The sequence below is a fragment of the Nomia melanderi genome, chromosome 6, assembly GCF_051020985.1.
Source record: "Nomia melanderi isolate GNS246 chromosome 6, iyNomMela1, whole genome shotgun sequence".
In the NCBI taxonomy this organism is placed as follows: Eukaryota; Metazoa; Arthropoda; class Insecta; order Hymenoptera; family Halictidae; genus Nomia; species Nomia melanderi.
The window spans coordinates 9,316,215-9,342,466 of NC_135004.1; the positions used below are offsets into that span (position 1 = coordinate 9,316,215).

Below are 26,252 nucleotides of genomic sequence, written 5' to 3' on the forward strand. Positions count from 1 at the left end.
ATCAGATGGCCCACCCTGTACAAAGAGCGTTAGTATAGGTGACGGTGAAAGGGCAAAACGGTTTGCAACAAATTGCAAGTAACCGTCACGGCCAACGTACGAAGAAAGACCATCAGAAGCGATATTTAATGAGGTTTTACTGATTTTACAGGCCGATAAGCAAACCTAGGCAACTATTTCAGGGCTTAGTTAAAGTTTAAATCTTTGGTATCCATTTCTTAGCCTGATTGTTACCTGTTTCATTGAATGGTACTTATTTGATTGCGGATGTTCATGCAATAGCAAATTTTGTAACATATTTTCAAAGTGTTACATCGAATGGAAAATTCATTTTTTATGAAAAGTATTAATACATTCGAATGCAACATATATTTCATTATGTTTCTTGAGTTAAGTTTGTTATAAGTACATGAATATCCAGTTTCTCAATAGTCATTAACAGTGAATAATGAGAAAGTCTAATATTAAACAGTTTTAGTTACTCGATACTTTTCTTTGACTTAAAACTGTTTAATTAATATTATAACTCTATCTCTGCTACGTAAAATGTAAAGACATAAAAAGTAAATAATATCAAAGTATTTTATCGAACTCCGTTATCATTGTTGCACGGTGATCTTGCTAAACGTTACTGCCTCAGGTTACATTATTTCTAATATCAACACGTTTTCAATCAATCATTGTTTAATTTAGTGAATTACAGTAATTCGATTTGGTTGGGGGTCACCGGTGACCCCCACTGCATTCAACATCCCAACGAACAACTGTCTAATACCTCGTTTTCTCGAACTAAAAAATTACTTCTCTCCGATTTCGAAAATATAAATCATAACAGATCCTCGAGAGAATTACGAGCGACTACGTAAAGAAGCGATGCACCGAGTGCACGCGTAAGAAAAACGGCCTGCTGCATGCAGCGCCCTAATAATTCACCGTGTTTGAAGCGCTTTTCGTATGTTCCGTGTGCTATCCGTTTCGCAGGAAGTAAGTAGCTACCTATCCGGGATGGAGTATTTCAATACACGACCAGGCTCGTCGAGATCTCTCAGCAGCGAGCTGAAGAAAAATCGGAGAACCGTACATCGTACCGTTTCCGTGCGACTAATGCTTGTTAGCCGGGTAACCTGCGCGTGATAAGGCGCGCACCGGAATAACTTTTGCACAGTTTGAAATTATTCCGCCACGGGTTTATCGAGCCACGTCCACGCTCGAAAGAAAACTGTATGTGTCCCAGTGATAAGCGTTCGTGCGTCCGCCGGCGAATTCTGGACAAATCATTTACGCCTTCTGCGCGCACAGCGATTTCGCGGGTTATCGGTCCTTTTAGCGCAAGCTGCTGATCAAACGTTTCGGGATTCAGTTACGTGCGTCATCTCCTGTGTCGGTTTGTCTTTCTTTTCTTTTGGATCGTTGACACCTTACGATTTTGAGACTGTGCTCGTTGTTGGTTTGTGAACGAGGATTTGTTAGATAGGAAATGAATTTTATATTTACCGAAGTTTACGTTTGTTCTGGAAATGTGTTGATAACGGAAGAGATATTATATTGTAATTATTAGACTGAGGATTTCTTATTTATGGGGTAAAAGTGTGAAATTGTATAGAATACACGAGATACGGAAAAATGAAATATCTAAAGTGTAATGCTTTTTGTAATGTTCGAGGGGAAAAATCATTTTCTATTGTAATTCTGTTTTTCAAAAGAATATTCTTAATAATTTTAATTCGCATGAAGATTCGAAGGCTGAAAAGTATTGAGAATATTCAAAGGATTGTATTATAGTATAAAATCAAGCTCGCAGAGAATAAGCAATACATAATTTGTTACATTTAATTTGAAATTTGCATCACGTGATTCGCTTGATGTTGATAAATTAAGGAGTGAAATTTCATTTATTAATCTTCGCGATTGCGACACAAGACAAATTTATTACCTGTAGACAGCAATGACTAACGGGTGAGATAAGAAACTGGTTGACCAGGTTTCGTTAAATAACTTTGAAAATTCCCGTCGAACCGTAAAGATCATGCTTAATTTGACGCATTATATAAAGCGGTTGATATTTGATGCAATAATCGTCATTTTTTAATACTCCTTAGAATTGTATCTGAAGATCGGAGGTTAAATTCCAATTAAGATCGGAAAGTCGAAGAAGGAAACATTTAATTCAATCACGGTAATGTATCACGTATGAACGATTAATTATCGGAGAATTCGTTCTCATTAGCATATATACCTACATTCGAATGTTTAATCGCCGGTAGATTCTTAAGAAATTAATATGCAATGCATCATGAATTAATTAGCACGAAATCTTCCTGCCGAGGATAATGAAAAACAAACTACATTGTTACACGTTCTAACAATTAATTAACAGTCAGGGTTGCGGAACGAAGAATGCTCGTTGGAACCGATTTCTATGCGGATATGCCTCGTTGTTTTCAATATGCATTCGTGAACTTGCAGTCACGCTAACCTCTCGACAGGATGGAGAGAGAATCTATTAACCTTTTCATAAACAACGACGTTTGTTACGTTTTTTAATTGCATTTCCTGTTGGAAATGGAACGTAATTTGGTCCAAAAATTTCCAATAACCTGCCACCGAAAATATTACGAAATTTATTTAGTTGAAACTTCGTTTCCATTAAATTTATTTGTTACCTTTATCGAATGATTATAGTAGACCTCTGTACAACACGGGTTCATTTAACGCGGATTCGTAAAACGCGGCGCAAAAATTGTTGCAACGTTTGTATAACATGGTAAAACGTAATAGAGACGAAATAAGTGACTTTCCAAACAATGAAGTTGTAAAACAAACGTACAAACAGATATATTGGAATTTATTTGTGAATAACCTCAATCGTTAATAAATGCCGCGTTATTTTTGAGTGCAAAAATACAAATGTCTACTAAAATATTTATTGAGTACATTACTTCCAAAATTTTTTTATAGATTTCTGTGACAAATTTATTTATAGGAATTTTCTTGTTTTAATTATTTATGTGTAACAATGTATTCCTTCTACTTTTCCTTTATTGAAATCACTAAGGAAGAAATTCAAATTTTCGAATTGTATTTTTTATAATTCTTTCAAACATTGTGAATTTACATAAAGTTGCACAATCTACTACTGATACACTGCGTACAGGAAATAGTGAAAAGGTCAAAACCTTAAATGTACTTTGTAGCAAAATAAATTTCCACCATGGACTATTCTGTTCGAGTCCTCGAGTGCACCTAACTCGTTGTCAGAATGATGCATCGCATCTATTCGATTAGTTAGCTAAATTCTCTATTTCCTGGTCATCCGTTACCCTTCGAAGACAACGTTCCACAACGTACCGTTTATAAATTTGTGTATACTTCAATGTTACTAAAAAATTCTCCATTAACGGGTGGACAACCCCTAAAACTTCGAACGTTTCATATAATTTTGTTCATTAGCGATTTACCATCACAATTTTTTCTTTACTCTATTAACTATACTTGCTTACATTACTAAATATATTTATTCGACATCAATCATTATCGCAATTGTTCGCAATACTACATTTCCAGAGCGAGTCAATTTAACAATTGAATTTTACAAACATTATTTAGCGAAAATCGGTTCGATTTTTATTAATGCCCACAAATATGTATCTCAACTGTCTACTTTTAAACCTCTAATTCCTACAATCTAAATGAATGAATACCAATTTTTCTCAGAACGATACAAGGAACTACCGTAAATACCCATTAATCTATTGTTAAGTAATTTGGAAGCTCAACGATGACAGTCCGTTCTGGCAAAATGTCAAGCAGTTCCACGGATTTCCGCAAAAATATCTCTCGTACGAGCGACACTCAATGTGACAATCTTTTTAACGGATAATTAAACATGCAGCTTGCGACAATCGAGCGTCGGAACTCTATTACGGCCGATTAAAATTAATTGCTGGCTATATACGATACGGGCTGTACGTCGCGCCGGTTAAATCCATTTCGCGGAGATTTAATAATGACCGGGTGCTGGTTAGTAACAAGTGCCACTCGTTACATCATCGTCCGCCAATCGACTTTCATCTTGATACGCTGCGACAGTGTCAGTATATCCGGGGTAGCATCTTACGCGCGCCACCGCCGAAAGTTATGTGTAATAACGCTGAGTACCTTAAGAGGCAACTTTCTTCCGTGATAGCTGCGTAAGCGCGCGCAAGTTTCACTGAGACCGGTCGTTCATGCAATTTCGCCTCGTGGATAATTCATGCGGCCAATAAAAGAGGAGTAGGTCAAACTCGCTTTCGGAGTACCATGCCAGCTAACGCGGACCCTGTGTTGCTTGACAGGGTGAGATTAAAGGGTACAGCATTACGATTGTTTACCATTAACATGTCACGAAATAGTTCTTTCTTTTTTTATTTATCTTTATTAAACGCTGTAAGTACAGATTAGTAATGGTGAATCGTTCTTTAATTGTTTATCGAAATTGAGAGAATATGTGCGCTAAGATTTTATGAGACTTTAATTGCAATATGGATGAGATTAAATTAATTTATATAATGGTTGTTTCGTAGAGCAATGTTGGTGATGTTTTTTTTAAATTGCAGAATGACAAATGTGACATTAATTTTAACCTGTCTGGTGATAATGTTAAGATTGTATTAACCAGTGCGAATTGTTAATAAACTTCGGATGTTTGTGTAATTATATTTAATGATATATTATTAAAACTGTTTTAAACTGCAACAACAAATGGAGACATTTTAAAGATAAGATTCAATTAAATTTAACTTGTTAAGATATATCTGTATCACTAAAGAAAATTATAACAATTTCTCGTTCTACTATCGTAACTGGATATGCGGTGTGATTTAGTTATGAATTCCCTGCCTACGAATATACATATTCCAACACCGTTCTGTTACTTAAAATGTAACTGGGGCTGCTGACCACGTGTTTGCATTCTGACAATGAACAGTGGTATACATTGCTCCCTTAACAATTAAAATTACTTGTAGAAATTGTAGATATAAAATTGCTGCAAGGTAATTAAGTACATTCTTTAATTAAATATTCCTTGTAGTCTGTCTGATTGTATTGAATTAGCTCCAAAAATATATTATAAAAAAAAGAAGGAAAATTAATTTTTCTACCCTTTACAAATTTTGTATTCCCTCAAAGTTTATAATCAAGAAACTACATTAAGGTAAATGTATTAACTGATTAACTACTCAGTTAAAGCTATAAGATAACATATTTATATCGAATATTTATATTAAGAATATAAATATTTATATTGAATATTTATATTAAAAATATAAATATTTTATATTGAATATTTATACTCAAATATTCGTATCAAATATTAAGTATTTACGTTTATATAACCGTAACTGATTAGCTATTGGTACATTTATCTTACTTACAAGATAACCCGACTGCAACTTAAGTTACAATGTAGGATTATTCACTGCCCACCGAATTTACTTCGAGTTTTCGGTGCCGTTTAGTCGCAGTGCTCCATTGTCTGACTCATCGGTGACCCACGCTGGGTAAAACTCGTGAAAATCGTGTGTCACACCATTTGCGGTCGTTTTCTGGGGCTATTACAAAAAAATCCGTTCCATTAGCGGTCAAGCGAACGAAGTGGCGAAGCGTGCAGGGTAGCGCTGCTTGCGGTTGTTCCATTTGCGGTTACAAATGAAAGCGCGACTTCCGTTCATAGACCTCTCGTTTGCACTTCGGTAACACTTCCAGATGGCGAAAGCGTTTGGCGTTCTGAGAAGAAATATGTACGCTTCGATGTGCTCGCTAATTGTATCGGTGATAATGTCAATTTAAAGGAGTATTCCAATTCGACGAGCCAAAAAAACATTTAATCCCTTGCACTGGACTTAACTCTCAGTCACCATATGATGTGATACAGGAAAATTATAAAGTTTGATATTTAATATGAATTATATAGTAAAACAGATTTGTTCCTACAAAATCTGGCATTCAGTACTTCTATTATTAACCCTTTACCTACTCTACACAGATAAATGTAATTCATAATATTATACTACTATTTAATATAAATAATATATTCTTATTTTATTTCTTAACACGTTGACCGACAATCAAATCGAATTACCACAGCTAATTCGATTAAACGATGATTATTTGAAAACATTTCTATATTATAAATAATGATACTTAATAGGGTGATATTTAGCTAGATAAACGGCAACAATAATAATGCAATTCAATCAAATGGTTTAATATTATAATTCTCCATTTCGTATTTTGCTTTATGAAATCGTGCGGCAATCAACGCGTTAATAATTTCATATAAACTGATACATTTCAAAACAACCTGTAATACGAAAAACAACAATACTATCGGCGATAACACGTCGTTAGCAATTTCCGAATAAAAACACCTCGATATGGGTGGCGCGTCACTACAGTGCAATAGGTTAATCGACCCGATATCGAAAACATTTTACTCCCGTCACATTTATTTCCATCGGTGTAAGCGTTCGCGCGATTGAGCGAGCGGAACGGTTTAACCGGAAAGTCGGTCACACTTTCGCCCGCAACGGCAAATGAAGCAGCTCTAAGTAGCGGCATCCCCTAAGTTCCGGCGCTCTTCAAGTTCGATCGGCGCTTGGAATCGATTCTCCAGTCCACGACAACCTCTTTTGGCGGCGCTCCTTCAGCCACCGATCGCCTTCTGATCTCGGCGACGACTACCGATACGCCGATACTCTCGTGTACGTCGATGTAACGCTCGCCGGCGGCGTATCAGACGACATAAACCGATACATAAATCCCAATTCATCCCCAACCACCGCGGCACGTTGCACAGACCGTGACGATGTTCCGCACCGCCGTCGAACGTCATAAATCGATTCCAGGATACATTTACATCGGCCCGATAGTTGGCTATCGCCGTACACCCCGCCGCGTACCCTCAACCTTGTCTAATCGAAAAAGGCGAATCGCTGATGGCACAATATGCCCGGCTGACAATGAGCTATTCGTCGGTGATAGGGCCGAACGCAGGCTGCCCCGATAGATCGATTGCGGATGTTTATGCAAATTCACGCTTTCGCAGATACGTTCACGGGAATCGGTGATCTTTTCGTTGCTCAATCCTTTACGGTTTACTGATACGGTTTCTCTCGTTTACGCGGATTTATTTACGGTACCCGCTAGCGATTTTTTCGTTGCGCAACGTTTCGTGATTCAGCGATACGCTTTTTTGGAAAGATTTTTTGGAAGATTTTCAACATGATCGAAAAAACAGAAATATTACTCAATTCATTCGAATTCAATGTAAATATTATTCTTTTGTAATCAAATACTGTACTTAAGAGGAAATATAGACGTAGGATATGCCTACAATTTTTCTCTTTTCCCAAGAAATTATTAATGACAAAATAGTTGTATCGATCATAGTTGAGAAAGGCTAATGAGGCATGTCATTCTTTTGGAAGAAAGTGTATGTGAAATGTGGTGAATTCCCGCAATGGCAATGAAGTGAATCAAGATCGGTTTCTTTTAAACCCTTGTCCTATGATGTCTTGAACAACTGTGCTTGATAAAATTACTTTATCGTTAATAATGTAATAGAAGAAGACAAAAATTAAATGCTTATTCCTTGTCTACGTTTGCATTAAAGATTAGAGATAATGGATAAGCAATATTTAATTTATACGAAAAATACATAAATGACATTTAGATTTGTCGAATTCGCTTGATAATTTTCATCGTGGATCTAATGCGATGTTACAGGACAAGGGGTTAAGAAAACCGAGAGCTGTAATAAAATTTCATATTTAAATAGCGTGTGTATTCATTCGGATTACTTAGTGTTTTTAATTTTTCCGAATGATTGTTTATATAGGAACATAACCTTCATTTCAAACACGTAATTAGTAAATCACATGAAAATCACGCGATCCCTTCCAGAGATCTTCGAAACAAGTTAGACAGATCTTGTATGCTTGTTCCGTCCCCACTATTCATTTGCTGCACGCTACGTTAGTTAGAGGCCAATTTACAAGGGAAGTTGGTAAGAAGTTTCACGTTCAACGGAAAGAAGGTGTGAAAAGAAAGATCGAAATGCTTCGCGAAGCGACTAAGTAGCCGTTATGGTCTCGTGGTCGAGGGAAACGCGTTTATAAACAGTCTTGATGTACCGATACGGCATGCACATTGCACACCCTCAGTCTCAGTCGACGAGCGACTGCCTGATGCGAATTTGATTGCGTCGGAAAATTGATGGTGGCTGATAACCCCCTATGAAATATGAATATGCTGAAATTTATAAGATCCCTTCGCACTTCCCATCACGTAGAAACGTAAGATTTGAAACTGGGCAGCGACGTCTTCGAACTGGATACTATTGAGAGCGGTATCACGTTTTTTCATATCATTTCCTCATTTCTTTTATGATAGGAATTTATATGAAAAATATCTATTCCAAGGTTTTACCCTTGTACTGTGGATAGTATGTGTTAGATGTAAAATAAATTGCACTAGAAATATAGTTAGATTGTAAAATTGGTACCAGAATTGAATAATTTGTAAGTTCGTTATTTTAGGATTACTTTAATGGACTATTGAAAAGCAGAATCGGAGGAAACTATTTTTATAAATTAAAGTGGAATTTAGTAAAAGCGAAATGAAGGGAAAAGGAAAATAGAACTTGTGTTAATCTTCGTTGAGATTTTTGTGAATGTTTATTTATATATGAATATACGAGAAACATTTTATTTTTTAAATTATCTGTAAGATGAAAGAAAATCATTATGACTGTTTATTATAGTATTGCATGGAATAACTTGTGGCAAATGAACTTTTAAATTGAAGTTAAGTACTGTCTCTAATGATATTACTTCTTTAATTCATCTTCACCAAGAATTTGTTGTTTAATTCGGATTATTTCAGTTAGAAATCGTTTTATTACATTTGGAAGGCGAGAAAAACTCGAAGTTTTTTTTCGTAATCCGGGTTTTAACCAAGATTCCAGGAGTTTAATGAGTAAATTCCGGAGAAAATTTACTGTGCAATAAGTGACGGATTTCATTTCAAGTTTAAAATGGATTCAGACAGATGTTTCAGTATTGCAGGCAATTGGAGCTTATTATATAATGAACTTCAATAAATAGACTTCTATTTCTCGAAGTTTGCGTAGTATCAAAGTCGTGTTATAATAGTAATAAAAGTTTATAGTAAGGACATACTTAGAACGCCCTATGTTCATAAGCATTCCTTTCTTTTTCGAAATAGCCCCTCCACAAAATGATTAAAGTTCTTTACCGAGTCATTATCCCTTAAGGAAGTACAAAGTTCCCAAGTTTTCTTGTTTTTACCTCTAAAAAGATATTTTATATTAACAAGCAGACATAATACCAACTTTGGAGGAACTTGCTCAATGATTTAGAATCATAATCTTAAAAACGTAAAAATAAACTCTTTAACTTTTACGAATAGAAATACTTAGTACGTACAATGAATAATACTATTGAATTAAAATATTTAAAATATCGGAATATCATATTTAAAGTATAAAAATAAACAAATGAGAATATTAATAATATTGTTATCGAAAATTACCCATAAATATTTATATAAAGTACATTTTGATAACTGTATACGTTTCTCTTAGCCATTTTCTATTTTCAATAGTAGTGAATTCTTTGCTTTATAATAAAGTGTTAAATACGTGGTGAAGATTTTAAATAAAAATTCACAAACTCAATATTAAATCAATATTAAATATTACGCAAGTCCTGTGAAATCAAATGAAATATTATTCTCCTGTTATCAACTATTATACTGTAGAGCGAACATAGACATAGAATATGCCTAGAATTGTTTTTTTCTTCAATAAATTATTAATGACAAAGTAGTCCTATCGATCATAGTTGAGAAATAAATCGTAGGACAAGAAGTTAAAATAACTCAAAATTTCGACTTTACTAAACTACCCTTATAAGTACTAAACAGCACCATATAAGAAATGAAGGCTCAGTTTCAGATACAGATGATCTAACGATGTACAGCGGTCAGATAGCTGATCGACACGAACGATCTTAACTATAACGTCCCTGGGACCTATATTTCCATTTTCCGTTCTCTGCTCGTTAGGACAGTTTGTACCGAAGGATTCGAAATTTTCCTTCTATGTCGACAACCCGTACTCCGGGACGGCGCGAGTTTCCCGTTACACGGAACAGTTCGTACGGGCCCTAGTTAACTCGTCCTCGATCTAAGAAATTGCGTGTCTCGAGACAAGTCGGGTTAGAGTAATCCGAACAGGAAGTTCGTGGAGTATTCGTATTCCTGACAGTTCGTTTGGATCGGCGCTTACTCCGTGCCCGGGTGTAACGCGATTGGTGGAAAACTGTGCACGATGCACTTCGGTGGATCACCAGGTAGCTCTGCTTGCTTTAACACGTTAAGCGCTATCACACAAGAGACGCCATTACTGGATTTCGTAACTACTTAGCAGGTTGCAGCACAGTTCATTCAATTATTAACATCTCTATAAAGAGATTATCAGAAGTGAAACGTTTTCCTCTTCCGTTCTTTAGTGTACTTTCTATGTGAAAGAAAAAGTCTGGAGAGTGATTAAGCGAAAATCCTGTATATCGTGTACAATATGTAAATGAGAAAAATGTAGAATAATATATTGTAATATACGATAAGCGTAGATTAAGCATGTATTATAAAAATTAATACGAGTTTATTAATAAACATGTATATATACAGACATATTTTGTAACATAATTCAAATAATTTTATAAGGTTTTTTACTGTGCACTCAATATCGGCTCCTAAATCAAATGTTATTGAATTTTTTCTGTTGGAAAAGCTGCAATGCGTTTGAAAAGATATATAGAGCATTTAACCTGTTAACGACCATGACAGTGAATCGTGCAAGTATTGGGTCATCCCATAAATACAATGGCGCTCCGTATAACGCGTTCTTCTATAACAGAGGTTCCTATAACGGGTCGAGAGAACTGCAACAGTATTCATGGTATGCGATAAACACTATCGTATAAGGCGTTATATTTTGTATTACGAAAGAAGTCTCCAGAGACGGGAACTTTACAGTGCTACGTGTGATCGGCTAAGCGGCGCCATTTTGCGTGCGCGAGTTCACTTCAATGTCTGCGTCTTCGCCGGTATCTCACATTTCTGATATATATATATATATATTTTCAGTTTTCAGATTTAAATATTTAGTTCAATGTAATTATATCTCAAGAATAATCAGTTAAGGTAGTTAAAGTAAAAAAAAAGGAAAATAGGAAACATAGATTATTGTTCTATGGTAAAATCAATTCGCCATTTTTCCTTCATATATCTACAATCTTTTAAACAGTTAAGTACCCATTTGCCATCTTTTCATCAAATCAAATAACACTCATCATCTGAAGATCAAATACATTTGAGAGGCAGCTAATGCCTTTTAACATTCGAATAACATTCCTATACTGCGAATAGTACGTTCAGTTCTCGTTGAAACTCTTCCCAGCCCACTAGAAAAATTCATCGAAACAAGCAGTAATTCGTGTAACTTGCAAGAAATGTTTTTCCAGTGGCATTCACTGAAATTTGAAATTCTAAATCTAACGAGTGATTATCAACAGCAAGTCTGTGGAAAAAAATAGTGTTTGTTTCAGGAGAATGATCGCATCAGAGTTTGGAGAACGAAAGAAGAGAATCCAAGCGAGCGGCAAGTTTGCGTCGTACAACGTTTCACAGTTTCAATGGGAATCAATTCGGTGTATAGAGAATGTGACAAGAACAGTTTAGGTTCGTGATAATTACCTAGCTCGTAGCCGCAACCCTTGTGTTTCCCGTTCGTGATGTCCTGGAACAGGGTTTTGTCGGCATCGCTGTCGTGCAGCTTGGTAGACACAGCTACGCACAGGTTCTTAGTCGCGTCCCAGGCGCAATGAGGATCCTGAAGACCGACACAGGCCGCGCAGGTAGATGCTGCCTGCGCATCGCAATGGTGAAGAGGAACAGCGCGAATTTCAGAGTCAGCGAAGACGACTAGCTTGCTCGCCTCCCCAGCCAAGTGCACCACTAACAGGTCCTTGATGGATTGCCCTGAACGCAGAAATGAGTGTTCTAACTGTCATTCCAGGACATTAAAAGAATCTGATGACTAGTACAGAATAGTAATATTGGCAGATATATATATTTTCTACCAATATATATATAATAAAGAAAACTTCTAATTATCTTTTAAATTTAATTATAAATTAATCGAAATCATAAATCAATATATTAACAGCCCTTTTATATATTCTATCATTAATAATTAATATTCTTTAATAATCCTTGTATATATATATATATTTAAAAAAACACTGCAAAAAGGAAGTTATACTAAGTATTAACCATCTTCGCAAACTCCTGATTTAAATGTAATGATAACTTCATGGAATGTATTAGATGCAACATTCAATAGATCTTTATAAACATTAAAATGAAAAAGGATTGATTTATATGGTATCTAAATGTTCTTACAATTTCAAAATCAGCTGTTACTTTACTTATTTCTCATTAACAACTAAATTAATAATTTTCATGTCTGCTTTTAATTAGAACTGCCAGTGCACCGTAGAATAAGACACTTGTCTTCATGAATTATCTATTAACGTAAAATATAGAGTATAATATTCGAAACTATACTGGTATTCGAGCACTTTTACGATCGGCTATATATAACTATTCCGAATTTTAAGAGAGAAATAATTAAAACCAAGACTCCGCGCGATAAACCACCCAGCAGACGTATACGAGGACGTTGCCGAGCTCTCCACTGAACCGCTGTACAGCGCGGTTCGACTGGGTATATTTTTCCATTAAACAGCCCGAACCGCCCCATCGAAATCTGCATTTAATTTGCTTGAATCGTTTGCTTCGTCACGTCAAACATAAATTTTTTCCGGGACCCGCGAGCGACACGCGGGCCATAATAAATCACACAAATAATCGAATATTTGCTCGCAAGTCCGTGACAGTTCATCGGACGGGTCGAAGAGCAAACAGTGCTTTACTATTTTTTTTTTGTTTTTTATCTCTGCTGCTACCCGTTTCCCTCGCGGAAATTCAACGGGGTGCGACAGCATCGGAGCGGCGGGAAGCGGGGGAGCTGGGAGAAAAATTATGCGGATAAAATCGGTTGGCGCGTCACGCGATCGCGCACATACAAAGCGGGTTAATTAAATTCTTGAGGATTGAAATTTAGATTTGTGGCACCGCCGGACACCGGCCGTCCCGAAATTTCCTATTTTGCATTGTAATTGGGTCGACGGTTATCGGATGCGTACGATTGAACATCGAGTTTTATGAAGTCTGAGTTCCTGGGCAAGTATGTATAGATGTTTCCAGAAGATTACGTGAAAATCATCGACACTGCAGTAGGATTTTGATCAATTGAGACGCTAGTTCTAGCGATCTAGATTTTCTAGTCTCTAAAATTGGTATTTAATAATCTGAATTTTTAGGTTGTGGAATATATAATCAGATTTTATTAAATATATCTGAAAATTTATTTTTAAATCTTCCTTTACCCAGAGTACTACTCGCTCAATTCAATTGAATAATGGACGTGTTATTGTATTTTGGTCGACAACTGGCCTCGATTGGCAAACATCAAGGGAAACTTGACTGACGTATATGTTTTAAAAATTCGGAATAATTTTCGAACATGGATGTTCTTCAAATGAGAAAGTACATCATCAATGAAATATAAAAAATAAATTAATCATTTTTTCAAATATTGCTGTTGTTTATTCTGAAATAAACATTTGTTTCTATTTCTTTGTGCGTTTTTGTCAATCTTAATGCAATATGGAGGTGAATCTATTATTAAAATTTCGAAATTTCAAAATGTCAAAATGTTAAAATATGAAAATATGAAAATATGAAAATATGAAAATATCTAACGTATAAAGTTTAAAAATTTCATTTTTAGAATTTCAAGATTTTCAAATCCGCAGAGAATGCAAATATTTCTTGTAAAATATTCATTTAAGCACAAATAACAATACCGAAATACAAGTAATACTATTGTTAATGTTTCTTGTGAAACAGTTGGTGCGGCGAAGTCTCGTCGACGAAAACTGTATTAGTGATTTTGACGCAACTCCTTTTCATACTCGAACGCTTACCGTATTTCAGCACTTGAACATCGCTGACGATAACCTGGCCGACGTTGCTCAGAGAATCTGGAGCACGAGTGTTCAGCGCTTTCAGAATCCGACCGTCGTCTACGCAAGATTACAACATTATGTTAATTTTATTCCCGCCGGAACTTCCGTTCATCGTGGCTAACGATTATGAGCGCTCACCTGTTCCTATGTAGAGGATGTCGTAGGCCTTACCATCCAATGCCTTTACCTGAGAATCTACAGCAACTTTGGTAAATCTGTAACTATATACACATTAAAGAATAAATATATACATTGAACGATTTAATTTTTATCGACGACAAATAGTTATTTTATTAATTAATTCACTTTTACTACCCCGGTATACTTTTATTATTCAGTCGTAAAATCTACTAATTTCAACAACACTGTTATAGACGGTAACGTTGACGCGAGTATAAAAAGCACTCAGCTTTGACTCTATTCCACCGTCAGACGACGAACAACATAGAATTTTTGGGCTAACTGATGAGGTAACTGTACACACGTGCACCGTTGTTTGTGTAATAAAAAATGCAATCTCTTTTGGTACGTACACAGTCACTCTATACTTTCAAACGAACACGGCTAACTTTTTTAAACACTTTTCAATCATTTTTGTCATCCCTGGCATTTTCTTTTAACAAATTAGAAATATCCAATCTTTAAGTAAATTTTGTTCTGTCTTTTATAATTTCTTTTAGTTTCTAAGCAATCGAAGATTGAAAGGTGATTTCAACCCTTCCATTTGAATAATCGCAGCTAAAAAATTGTGTCTACTATCTTTGACTATTCTTTAAACCTATGAAGTTTCATTTAAATTAAAGATGAACCGTTCACAATCCTTCCTCGTTAAGTAAGCAATTCAATTAAATCAAAATGTTACATACTATACGTATTTACCTGGATTCTTAGGAAAGGCTAATTCACGTGACAAATAAAGTAATGAAAAGCACTGTAACTTACTTGAAGCTGACTTTGGTTATCACAGGCATTGCGAAGAAGGACTGAACAGCGTCGTCCATAAGGGGGTGAGCTTTCACGAAGTTCACGGTTACGTCTGGAAGTGTTCTGGAGTCGTTCACGCATGCACCGGGCCGCGGTTCGGGCACCTTTTCCGGAAGTACTCGCAGCCAATTGCTGTTTATGGTCTCCTGTTCCTTGAACGCACCTTGGAAGACATCGAGGACGTTCTTCATGGAGAACGCACAGACAGCTGAGCCGCCGATTGAGTTTGTAGGGGTTGTGAACACCCCATAAACAAGTCCTGCACGTTCACCAGCATAAACACCCTCCGTGACGTCACTAGTTGACTCTGTTGATTTGATTAAATTATAACTATTAATAATCAGACTAAGTAACGCATTATTAAAATATTACATTAATATATTATTACAATCAATCGATTGTTACAAATATACTATAATGTAAAATAAATTCTATTACTATAGAAATTGGATTATCTGAATCTTGGTTATCCCTAGTATTCGAACGATGATGCATCGATTATTTGAGTTATTTGATTCTCCCAATCATCTTGGTCCCAATTAGTTTGTATAACCGAGGTTCTCCTGTATTCAGTAAATTTGTCGTGAAATTTGCAGATATTTATGCAAATATAGATTTTAATGAAGCAATTGCTAAACATCGAAATTAAACAGGAGATTCTATGATTTTATCATGATTAATATTGAAGGAGAATTTATCATTCTACTTCAACGAATTTTTGAAAATATTAAATTATAGGTAATCGGATTTTCCATATAATTATTGAATCTGTGACCTCTTTATTAAGCATCTATGATCAGAGTTAATGTTTATGTTCGTCACGGGTGGGCTCAGCGCTATAATTTTGTATTCGTCGCGTCAGAGATTAATCTATCAAGGAAATTATACTGGATTTATTAAGTGTACAATTTACTGTGTTTTTAATGAAATGGCGATGGAATTGAAATTCGATAAATACTTTTGTGATTGATGAAAATGTCGCAGTACTTTGCGGAAAAGTCACAACTATTATTACTACATAGATTCATTCATTTTTTAAACATTTACTCGTATATCAATTTATTAATTTTTATTGTAGCTGCATTTTCGTAATATTTTATATTTCACTGAAATTCTAATACTTTAATGAACTAGTATAGTGAATTCCAAGCGAAGCTGAATAAACTATATCAGAATCCATTTTCCATACAGTAGTTCGTAATTTGTTTCGAATTTCAATAATGTTAAGACTTTCGTAAACACAGACACTGTGCAAGTTCAAATTTATGTTGCCTTTGAATACTGCGATACGATTAACAGAAGTGTAACTTTCCAGCTGCTAATTAAGTAAGCATCGCACTCCATTCTGTAGTTTCGTCGAGGGTTAAAGTCTATCTTCTGTGCCCTGAATAATTACAATCTCTATACACTAGTTAGAAACCAGATATTATTAATCTAGCATTATTAATTAAGCGATTGCATCGTACTAATGTTCTACAGTAATGCAGAATTCTTAATGCAGAATCCCAGTAAAAATAATAGCATTTTCTGCGTTGTGTCTGTAGTATAATTTCATACATTTATCCAATACAAATTATCCAAACCTTTTTTTAATTCCCAAATATGTACCAATGAAATCTGGTTCACGTAAAACGAAATAATTTTAAAACTTTTTACAATAATTAATTTTCTTCCAAATTTTCTCCTATTCAGAAGTGTTCGTCACGTCCACAATGAAATAAATATCATTTGCAAATTTCTGATACATGCAAACATTTGCTAGTACATATCTTTATATTTAAAAATAAATCCAAAAACAAAAAAAAGGCAGCAAAAATTTACGAAAACTATTATATTAAAATAAGTGAAGATAATTTTTGACATGTACAATTTTCCTGTAAATAATATTAGTGCCTTGAAGATCTACGGATTCTAGAGGGTGTTATGATTTTGTCGCAGAGCGTAAAACGACTGTTCTCAGAAAAATAGTTGCTCAAGTTCGGCGTGTACGTGCGAGAAATTGTAATGTTAATTCCGCACCAGCTCTAATAAGGTGTTAATATTAATCCGAGCGGCAACCTCCGGTATAATGGGCTGAATGACATTACGCTATGGTGTAATATCAATTAAGCTGGGCGCGTACACTCGGATGGGGTGAGGGAACGTGTCCTTTCCGCGGCGAACGCGCCTCCCCTCGCGAGTAAAGTGTTAATAACATTTTCAGATATCGAATTTAATTGAAAATGGACCATAATATTTCGTTAACTAACGCGTTATAAATTTTATTTCCCACGCTAGTAGTATCGTTACTGGGAAAATTAGTAATTTAAATGTGGAGAACGATAAAATCAGCCTGGCAACAGCACTCTCTTATAGGGATATTATCGATAATTGTATTCGTTGTTACGATTCGCCTCGCCGATTTCATTGAAACTAAAATTGTTGGTGATAAATGAAATGCGATTATAAACCTTGTTAAATTTTTCCGTGGCTGGTATTGTGTGACGTTACTGTGATTTATTATATACGATCTGAGATTTATAGAAGCAACGTTTTATACGGAAGTGAAGAAATAAATAAGCATTATCTGGATAATTAACCGTGTCAAGGTATGTTTTATAATTACCGTTCTGTTTTATTCTTACAACCAGTATATTTCATAATGAGAATTTCATTTAAATGGTATTTCACTTCTAAATAGTTTCAAGGAAACAATACTACATAGCCTTTTCCAAGGGAGAAATAGAACGTAACATTTCACAGCTAAATGTATTCAAATATTAAAATTAAGTATCATATGATAATATTCAAATATTACATATAATATTAAATATAACACAATTATATAATAATGAATTACTATGAAATATATAACATAGTAACATTTAATTTGTAATACCTTTATTTCTTCTCACGTACTCTATTACTCATAAGGCAGGTGTTCAAAAAGAAATTGGCACGTCATCGAGTGAAAAAGAGCAATCAATGCAAAATAAAGGATCGAATATGACATTAAAGGGGATCGTCAAACGAATCTACAGACAATAATGGGGGTCGGTATCAACAAACGGCTAAAAGTCATCTTAAATTCAAATTCGTCCTGGATCCATAGATCGCGCGGCGCGAGTCCGTCTCTGTGTTACCCTTTAAATCGCTGCAGAGCACTCGCGATGTCTGCGCCGCGCCGCCGCTGACGGGCATTAATATTAAAAATTCTTCGGGAACATTAACGCTAAAGAAAAGACCGAGCGGAGGCGTTGAAAGAAAACGCGGAGGAAGTTTTCCGTCGGCCTCTCGTTAATTCCGCGCGAACGTAGCTAAAAACCATTAATGTAGCCATTCTTCGGGGACATTAGCGACGGCGAAAGGGTAATTCGTGTTCCATAAAACAGCGAATAAAATTGTCAGAATGACGTCTGTCTTTAACGGCGACGTGCAAAATCGAGGCGCAGCCATTTTCAAAATTACCGTCAGCGTATTTATCGGTGGAACGAATGGTGATGCTCTTTCCTTCAATAAGGAATTTCACAATGAAAGAATGAGGTGTAACGAACGCTTGAACGCATCAATCTTGCGATTTTTTCATTTCGGTATCGCGTTCGTTGTTGCAGAAATTCGTTCCAGGTCCTGAAATGAAGTCAACCCAGTTTTCTTAGTTAAAATTCAGTTTGCTTTCTCTGCCGTGCCGGCTTTTTTTACAACGCCTATTAGTCGTTAACCATCATGTTTACAAATTTCGCAATTTTTGCTGCGCCAGGATTAAGAGTTTACTACTAGCAGTAAAGTTTCGCGTAGACTAAGCTAATTCCGTTGGAAAGTTACTTCCGAAAGACGTCGTTCCACTTTTTATCGAGCCAAGAAATCACACGAGGCAAATTTTGAATTACTTACCCCGTGTAATCGGGAATTTTTATAAATGTGGAATACATTTATTCGCGAGGACTCTACGTTGACGTAGAAATATTTTGTTTTAGTCAAATAGTTGTGATATTCTGTTAACTGATAAGTAGATGTTGTAATATACATGTATCATATTTAAAAAACTGTAATAGAATTTCATGCTGGTGGTAGATAAATGAAGATTTTGTAATATATCGAATATGTGAATTGTTAACAAATTATATTGCACGTGAGACTAAATTTTATAATCACTTCGATGCCTTCTTAAAATAAATATACCGTTTATTTGAAAAAATATCGTAGATTTGTCGAAAAATCCTAAATCCTAAAATAATTCTTTATTATATAATGTTATTAACTGTTATTATTAATTATTAATATAATACTAATTATATAAACAATAATAAAATATATTTTAAAATATTTAACTGTATACATTCTCAGTATGATGTAGAAGATTAATTCAATTACAACAAAATATTCCTGCAAACTTGACGATTAACGAAATCCCGAAATTGTATTACGCATCTGCGATTTAAGCATCCGGTGACTAGTGAACGGGCGTGTACCTAACCCGAAGCGGAATCGCGCAATCACGAATTCGCCGGAAAATCGGAAGGCGTAGATGAAAGGATGATCAACGGGGCCGGAAGTGCAGCGACTTGGCGAGTGCAAATTGTTCGTTTCTTTGGAGAGGGGAACGGCACTTCGGTAATGCCATCGCGCTTACAAGAGCAATCTTCAGTAAATACGCTGGTTGCCTTAATAAAGCAGCGGATCTTTGATCACGAAAACACTTGAGCAAGTGAATAGGCGGCCGGGTGCTGAGAACACGCTTCCACTCATGTGTTACCGGGTCGAGCCTCTCCATCGCTACACTAATTGTCCCTTTTCACTTGTATTAGCAGATGATGCGTTTTTTCCCCACTCCTTTGATCGTGACATAATTATCAATGCTGACGAATCAAATTCTTATTTCCTTTTTTCTTGAAGTGCGAACAGTCACTTACAGGTACTTCATGAAGATGGCGATTTATTTTTTATTTAGTTTAATACAATTTCATTTAATTGTTATCGTTGCATTTTTATGTTAATTTGATTTCTAATTTATAGAGGTTCTAAAGGAAATTATAATTTCATGTTGTATAGTGTTACGTGAAAAGTACGTTATGAAATAGGGTTTTTGGAAATAAATGTTACGTATTTTGCATCGAACACTTTGTATGATTTATGTATAATACTTGGATAGAGGACTTTTACGTGAATGAATATTTTCATAGGTTAATTAATCAAAATAAAAATATTATAGCAAATAGCTTCTCTATTATAAACTTTATTGGACTAATAAGGAAATTAAAGGTTTTATTATTTCTCGTTATTAACGTTTCTATTTCACGGTAGTTTGCACATGCGCGTATGTTATATCGATGATGACGCATGCACACAAGAATTCGAAACACTCGATTAATTTCTTTGGAACAACAGGATGCCTATGAAATCCTATCTACCCACCTGGAATGAGGTAGTCAAATCATTATTATTCTATATGGAACTCAAACTCTGCTGTTCGTATAAAAATGAAAAAAATGTTCTCTATGTAAATATTCGTAATCATTCGATTATCAATCGCACAGTAATATTACCGCATCGAAAATAAAACGGGAGTATTTCCTACAGATTTCAACGGGAAGAGCGAACAAAAATCGAATTATCCAGAAACAGAATTGAGATGAAAAATCGTTGGAAAATAATTCTTAAATATTCCGATGTCAAAATTAAAGCAAACATTCCGCTGAAATATTTCGTATTAAATCGGGAAACTAATTTCGATTCTTAAATTCGATTAAATTGGCTGGGAATTCGATCGAATTCAATTAATATACTAATCTCGGAATGTTTGCCGCGAAGTATAATAAAATCTGCGGTACGTATCCGCGAGATTGAATCCATACGTCGACGCGAGAGGATAGTTGACACGGAAGTTCAGCGCGTGCGAGTGTTTTCTTTCGGAATTTCCAGTCAAACTTCTTCTTTTCGAAATATGCTTTCCAAGCCGGCGCTCTCTAAACCTTCACCCGAGTTCCCGTACCCAATGTTACGTAACAAAATGTTTTTACTCCGGTCCAATGCCCGATGCTAAAAGTCCTCGCCAACGCGATGGGAACGAATATACGCTAGCCTTCAGAAATCCTTGCGCGTTAGTGTCGACGAACTTTCGGCTTTCCGAAGCATTTCGACGTGCATGAACGGTATCTATAGAATGCAAGTTCCTTTACCTTGCGTAGGTCGAATCAAATTATTAATTGCTTTTTGTCTCTGTCTGCTTAACTGTCCTTTTACTTAACCATTTACACTCGCAGTCGCCATTTAGCTTGATATAGCGAAATTATAAAATTCAATGTTCAATATCGCATTTTATGTAACGTAATTAGACGTAAGATAATAAAATAAAAAATTCTATATATTGATTCAGGTATTATTTCTATTCATTAGAATCGATAGCTTCAATGTTTCATTAGAAAATGAGAATGTGTAGTGGAAAGACTTTCGAGTGCAAAGGGTGGAAGGTTTCATGGATTCTATTTCTCGAAAATCGAATACGCAACTGAGTTTTTGAAGATTTCTATTTGGAAATATTGACTAGGTTTTATTGATACCGTAAAAATGTAAAATCTATTGGTCAATATTTTCTGTTAAAATATGGAAAATCAGATTCTTCATCTTTTAATGAAAAGAAGTGAATATATCGACGAACACGAACAAAGAAGATAGTTCGAAAAATGAATGTAGTGGGAAATTTTTAAAAGTATTAAAAGAAATGCAAGGATGAAAGAAAAATTATTAATATATAAAGAGGTAACATGTTCATAATTCTTTCCATCCCCCTTTTTTAGGAATTTATACTAGCCAGGATGTAAAGGTACGACGCCAAGAAACTTCTTTGCGTCTTGCTCGTGAAGCATGTTCCAAGGAGTCAAGAAGCAACTACGTCGGAAGGCGCAAATAACGTTAGCTGCTACTTGTTCTAAAAAGCACCGCCAAACCTATAGAAATCGACACGTATATGCATACGTTAGATAGAAAAAGAATGACTAAAAATCTGGCAGCAACGTCTACATTTTTCATTATATCTCACGGATTAAACTCCGTAATTATTTGAAGTCTATAAAACATGATTATTATTATATTTGCTGCTCACAACTGTTCAAGTAATATGCGTGTTAAATACAAATTTTTCACTGTGCTTTCTAAAAATGGAATATTTGAACGAATGTGTGAGAAAATAGAGGGAATTTGTGAGTCACTACATATGTATATATCGAAGTAATACTTTACGAATATACTTCATAATTTTATTAAGGAACTACATATAAAATAATTTTAATATCGCGGAGAAGTTGTGTAAATTCTTTAAACAAAATATTGTATTTAATCTAAATGATCGAGAGTTGTCAGATAATTCTTGAAATTATTAAACACTCTTTTGACAGTGGAAGAAAGTTTTTGACATGTATTACGTATTATATTTCTGACGTTTTCATAATTTATAATAAGAATATATCATTATCAATTATTTCATAATTCATAATATTATATAAGATTTATCCAGTATATAAGATGTAATTGAACTAATACCGAATAATATTAATTGATTATTAGTGGACTATGGACTTTTTGCATTTCATGTCGAATACGATTGCGTAAAATAATATAAAATAGAGAAAGTTTTCGAAGGATATACAGATACCGGTACTTTATTTGTATCACATTAAAATTCTCCGAGGAAATAAAATTTCTAATTAACTCGAGTTTCTTAAAACTGCTCCAGGAATTCTTGATTTTGCGTAAAGATCAGCAATCTAGATATCACTAATAACTAGACCGCGGGTGTTTGTGTATTTATTGCATATTTCACAGCCCGAAACATAATAAAACTAGTGTCAAAATGAACTTTCACGAAATGTTCGTATTATTTCATACACGTTCAGTTATTTTAACAAGCGAATAAATTCCTATTGAACGTCGAGCGGTGAATATTTTTTAATGAATATTAAAAATTTCATGAAATATACAAACAACTTATAACATTCGTACTATTATTATTTATATCATACAATAGAGTTAGCTGAATATGTTACATAATACTGTATTTAATTGTAATTATTATATCATCTTCATATGTTAACTTTCAATCGAAATATCTGTTTAAATTCTTCAGTAATTATATAAATGTTCAATTAATATTGTTGCAAACTATTATAAATAAGTGAAAATCAATTGTCCAGATATTTTCAAAGGAAAATACTTCTTTCCAAGATGCGTGGGAAATAATAATTCGATTAAAAGATACTTGGGAGAAATGTGATTGCTTTTAGTATTCTTCTGTCATCTAACAATAAGTGTGAAAATGTCTTAAATAGTTATGTAGCTGGCAGTAGCTAGCACAGCGCACTTTACTTGATTATACATGTTCCAGTGGAATTTCATGCACACGTATAGCAGCAACGCCATTGTACACACATGTTCATACTACAACTGCCGCGTCAGCAGCAGACGTGCAACTATTTGGTCGAAGACTCGAAATAGTTGGCACTCCAAGTTTCATTTGTCCCATGAATTGCTTAAAACTATCTTAAGACTTCAAATTGTCTCGCGTTAATTGTTTGTCGACAATGAATTTCCGTCTGCCCCCGAACAGGGAAATACGCTATTTACGTTCCGAATTCTTTTAACGCGCTTTTAGTGAATGAGTTAAATTAATCTGTCGCACTATCATTTGGTTTGCTATTGGTTTTTAGATCACGTCGATCTAAGTTATCTTCTTTTAATCTATCAACTGCTACGAGAATGTTATGCATTTTGTACAATATTACTTATCCTTTCACAGCGAAGATAAATGGTCTTAGAAATAATTATTAATAATTTGGTATTATTTAGTTACTACTTACGTTACTAAATATTTTTATTTGATATCAATTTTCTCATTGCAATTGTTTTCAATTTTATATCGATACTAACGTTTGATATAAATACGTAGAAGGAAATAAAATTCGTGTTTCATAATGTAGTGGTTAATTCAGATAGAAATGTTTAATAATACAATTACAGTCTATGATCCTTGGTTGTTGTGTTTTCAAATTAATTTTATAGTGGCAACTTGGCAACGTTCACTTGCGGTTAGTCAATAATATTTAATTAGGAAATCTTACAGCTTCAAAAATTAATAACCAATTATGAAATTCAGTATAAATTTATTATAAATCTATCAGATCTACAAGGGCAGGTACTAAATTAACATTATTAAATTTCTATCCTTTATTATGATTTCAATTGTGTTAATATGCACTTATTGATATTAACGTTTTGAATGGGCATATTCAATACCAACCACTAAACATCACAGAATTATTCATACTAATATCATGAATGGATATAAAGTACTACAACAGATATCACTTGCATTTGACATAATAAAAAATCCATCTATATTTTGTCTATATAATCTACTGTAAAATAAAATTACAAAAATTACAAGGAGGCTTCCAGAAGAAATTAATAAATAAATTTATTTATTCGCCAAATTTCGACAAATGTACTTTCATAATTCTTATGAGAAAGAAAATCACTTCGTCTACTTGTGTTTTAGGGCAAATCGGCATGATTTAAAAACAAATGTAACCATTTGTTCATTCCTCTAAGAAATTGTTAAAATTATTCACTATAATTTTCTTTAATTCTGCAACGGTAATAACATCAAAAACAAGACAAGGATCTCGAATGACTATGTTGGTAGCATTCAGTGAGTTATTCGCCTTTCGGGAGCACCATCGTGTTTACCAGCAGTTGGTACCTTACTTTAATAAATGGCGGAGCACTATACACGATCGCGAAAACACTTTCATTGGGGCGAAAGGGGTGAACGAGGGTACGGCGGGAAAGGCGAAGGGGAATGGAAGCATCGAAAGAGCAAGTAAACGTTCGTGTTTTTCTTACGTGGCGTACTTACATCCCCCAGCTACAATTCCAGAGTGTCCCGAGTTCAGAAAGTTGAACGAGCCACTAAGTTCTTCCATTTATAATGTAAAGTAGCGTGTTACAATGAAAATACGAAACTTTGAGGATTAATCAAGTTTACATGCAATTTCTGACCTGTATTTATTCGACGATCCGCGAACAACATCGCGGAAATTTAACGCAACAAACATCCAAAGTGCTCGTCCTCGAAAGGATGCACTTTGAAGACGACAAGATAAAGATACCCCCTAAGTAAGCAGATGAAATTTTCATCCATAACGTTCGGAAATTTTCCAAAATACAAACCTTGCGAACCACACGAATTTCAGAACACGAATATAAACAATACCTCTTGTTTACACATTTAATTTCATATGAAATTCTTTCTTCCAGGAATGTATATAGAATTCTGTATCCCACTACTCTAGAGAAACGCTAAATATTCACAAGCACTTGGCGACCTCGGCCAATTTAAAAAGCCCCATTTATCAAGCTTAACATGCAATTAAGACTTCCCAGAGCATGCATTACTAAGCGCCGAAACCTTTTCAAACTTATCCGAAGTTCTTCACGCGGAATTAAAGCACAAAGTTTAATATTTTCAGCGGTAACGCGTTCTAAGTGGATTGAAGTGTAGGAAGATTCCGCCGCGACGCGGGAAACTTTCACGCCCGATCTCTTTCACTCTTTTCCTTTATCGCTATCTTTCACCCATTCGTCGTGTCGCGGTGACAAAGGATAGCCGGAGGAAGTTTGTCAAATTTGCTGGTCGCGGAGCGCCGCTGGCTTTCCTTGGCAGGGCTGAGATCCAGCGTTGATCCCTCCGCGACGCGACGCGACGCGCGGATCGCGATCTCCCCGGTTTTTCTTCGCTTTCGTGTATCACCTCCTCTCCTATCGGCCGCCTTTCTTTTTCTCTAAACCCATCCGTCATGATGGCTAGAAAACGAGGGAAGTGATGCGGTGGCTCGGATCCGACCGAAAGGAAGTTTAATCGAGGGAATGCCGTTGATCCACGAGCTCCCGCCGCGAAAGGCTTTTCGGCGGATAAGTTCGAATGGCTCGGCTTTCTTTGAAAGCACGATAGGCTGCATGAACACCGATAGCCGGCCGAGATCGGCTACTATTGGAAACGACATGTAAAAGAGACCCTTT

General features: G+C 35.2%; 1 protein-coding gene and 1 long non-coding RNA gene across 7 annotated transcripts in view; one reads left to right on the plus strand and one right to left on the minus strand.

The window, feature by feature from the left end:
* The window catches only part of LOC143174648 (uncharacterized), a 30,829-nt gene extending 16,090 nt beyond the window's left edge, over positions 1-14,739 (plus strand). The window contains exons 2-3 of the long non-coding RNA XR_012998864.1: positions 14,188-14,428; positions 14,594-14,739. This is a non-coding gene — a long non-coding RNA (uncharacterized LOC143174648). The remainder of the gene's footprint in view (positions 1-14,187; positions 14,429-14,593) is intronic.
* Positions 1-26,252, minus strand: part of LOC116433372 (semaphorin-1A) — a 635,674-nt gene that overhangs the window by 29,798 nt on the left and 579,624 nt on the right. For 5 of the 6 annotated variants that reach the window (XM_076368704.1, XM_076368702.1, XM_076368703.1 and 2 more), the window contains 4 exons: positions 15,162-15,510; positions 14,358-14,440; positions 14,178-14,276; positions 11,821-12,105 (listed from right to left, as the gene is read on the minus strand). In XM_076368704.1, coding sequence (XP_076224819.1) covers positions 11,821-12,105; positions 14,178-14,276; positions 14,358-14,440; positions 15,162-15,510 — 816 coding nt within the window. Of the gene's footprint in view, positions 1-5,025; positions 5,592-11,820; positions 12,106-14,177; positions 14,277-14,357; positions 14,441-15,161; positions 15,511-26,252 lie in introns of those variants that run through there. The other variant, XM_076368705.1, reaches the window with a different exon arrangement.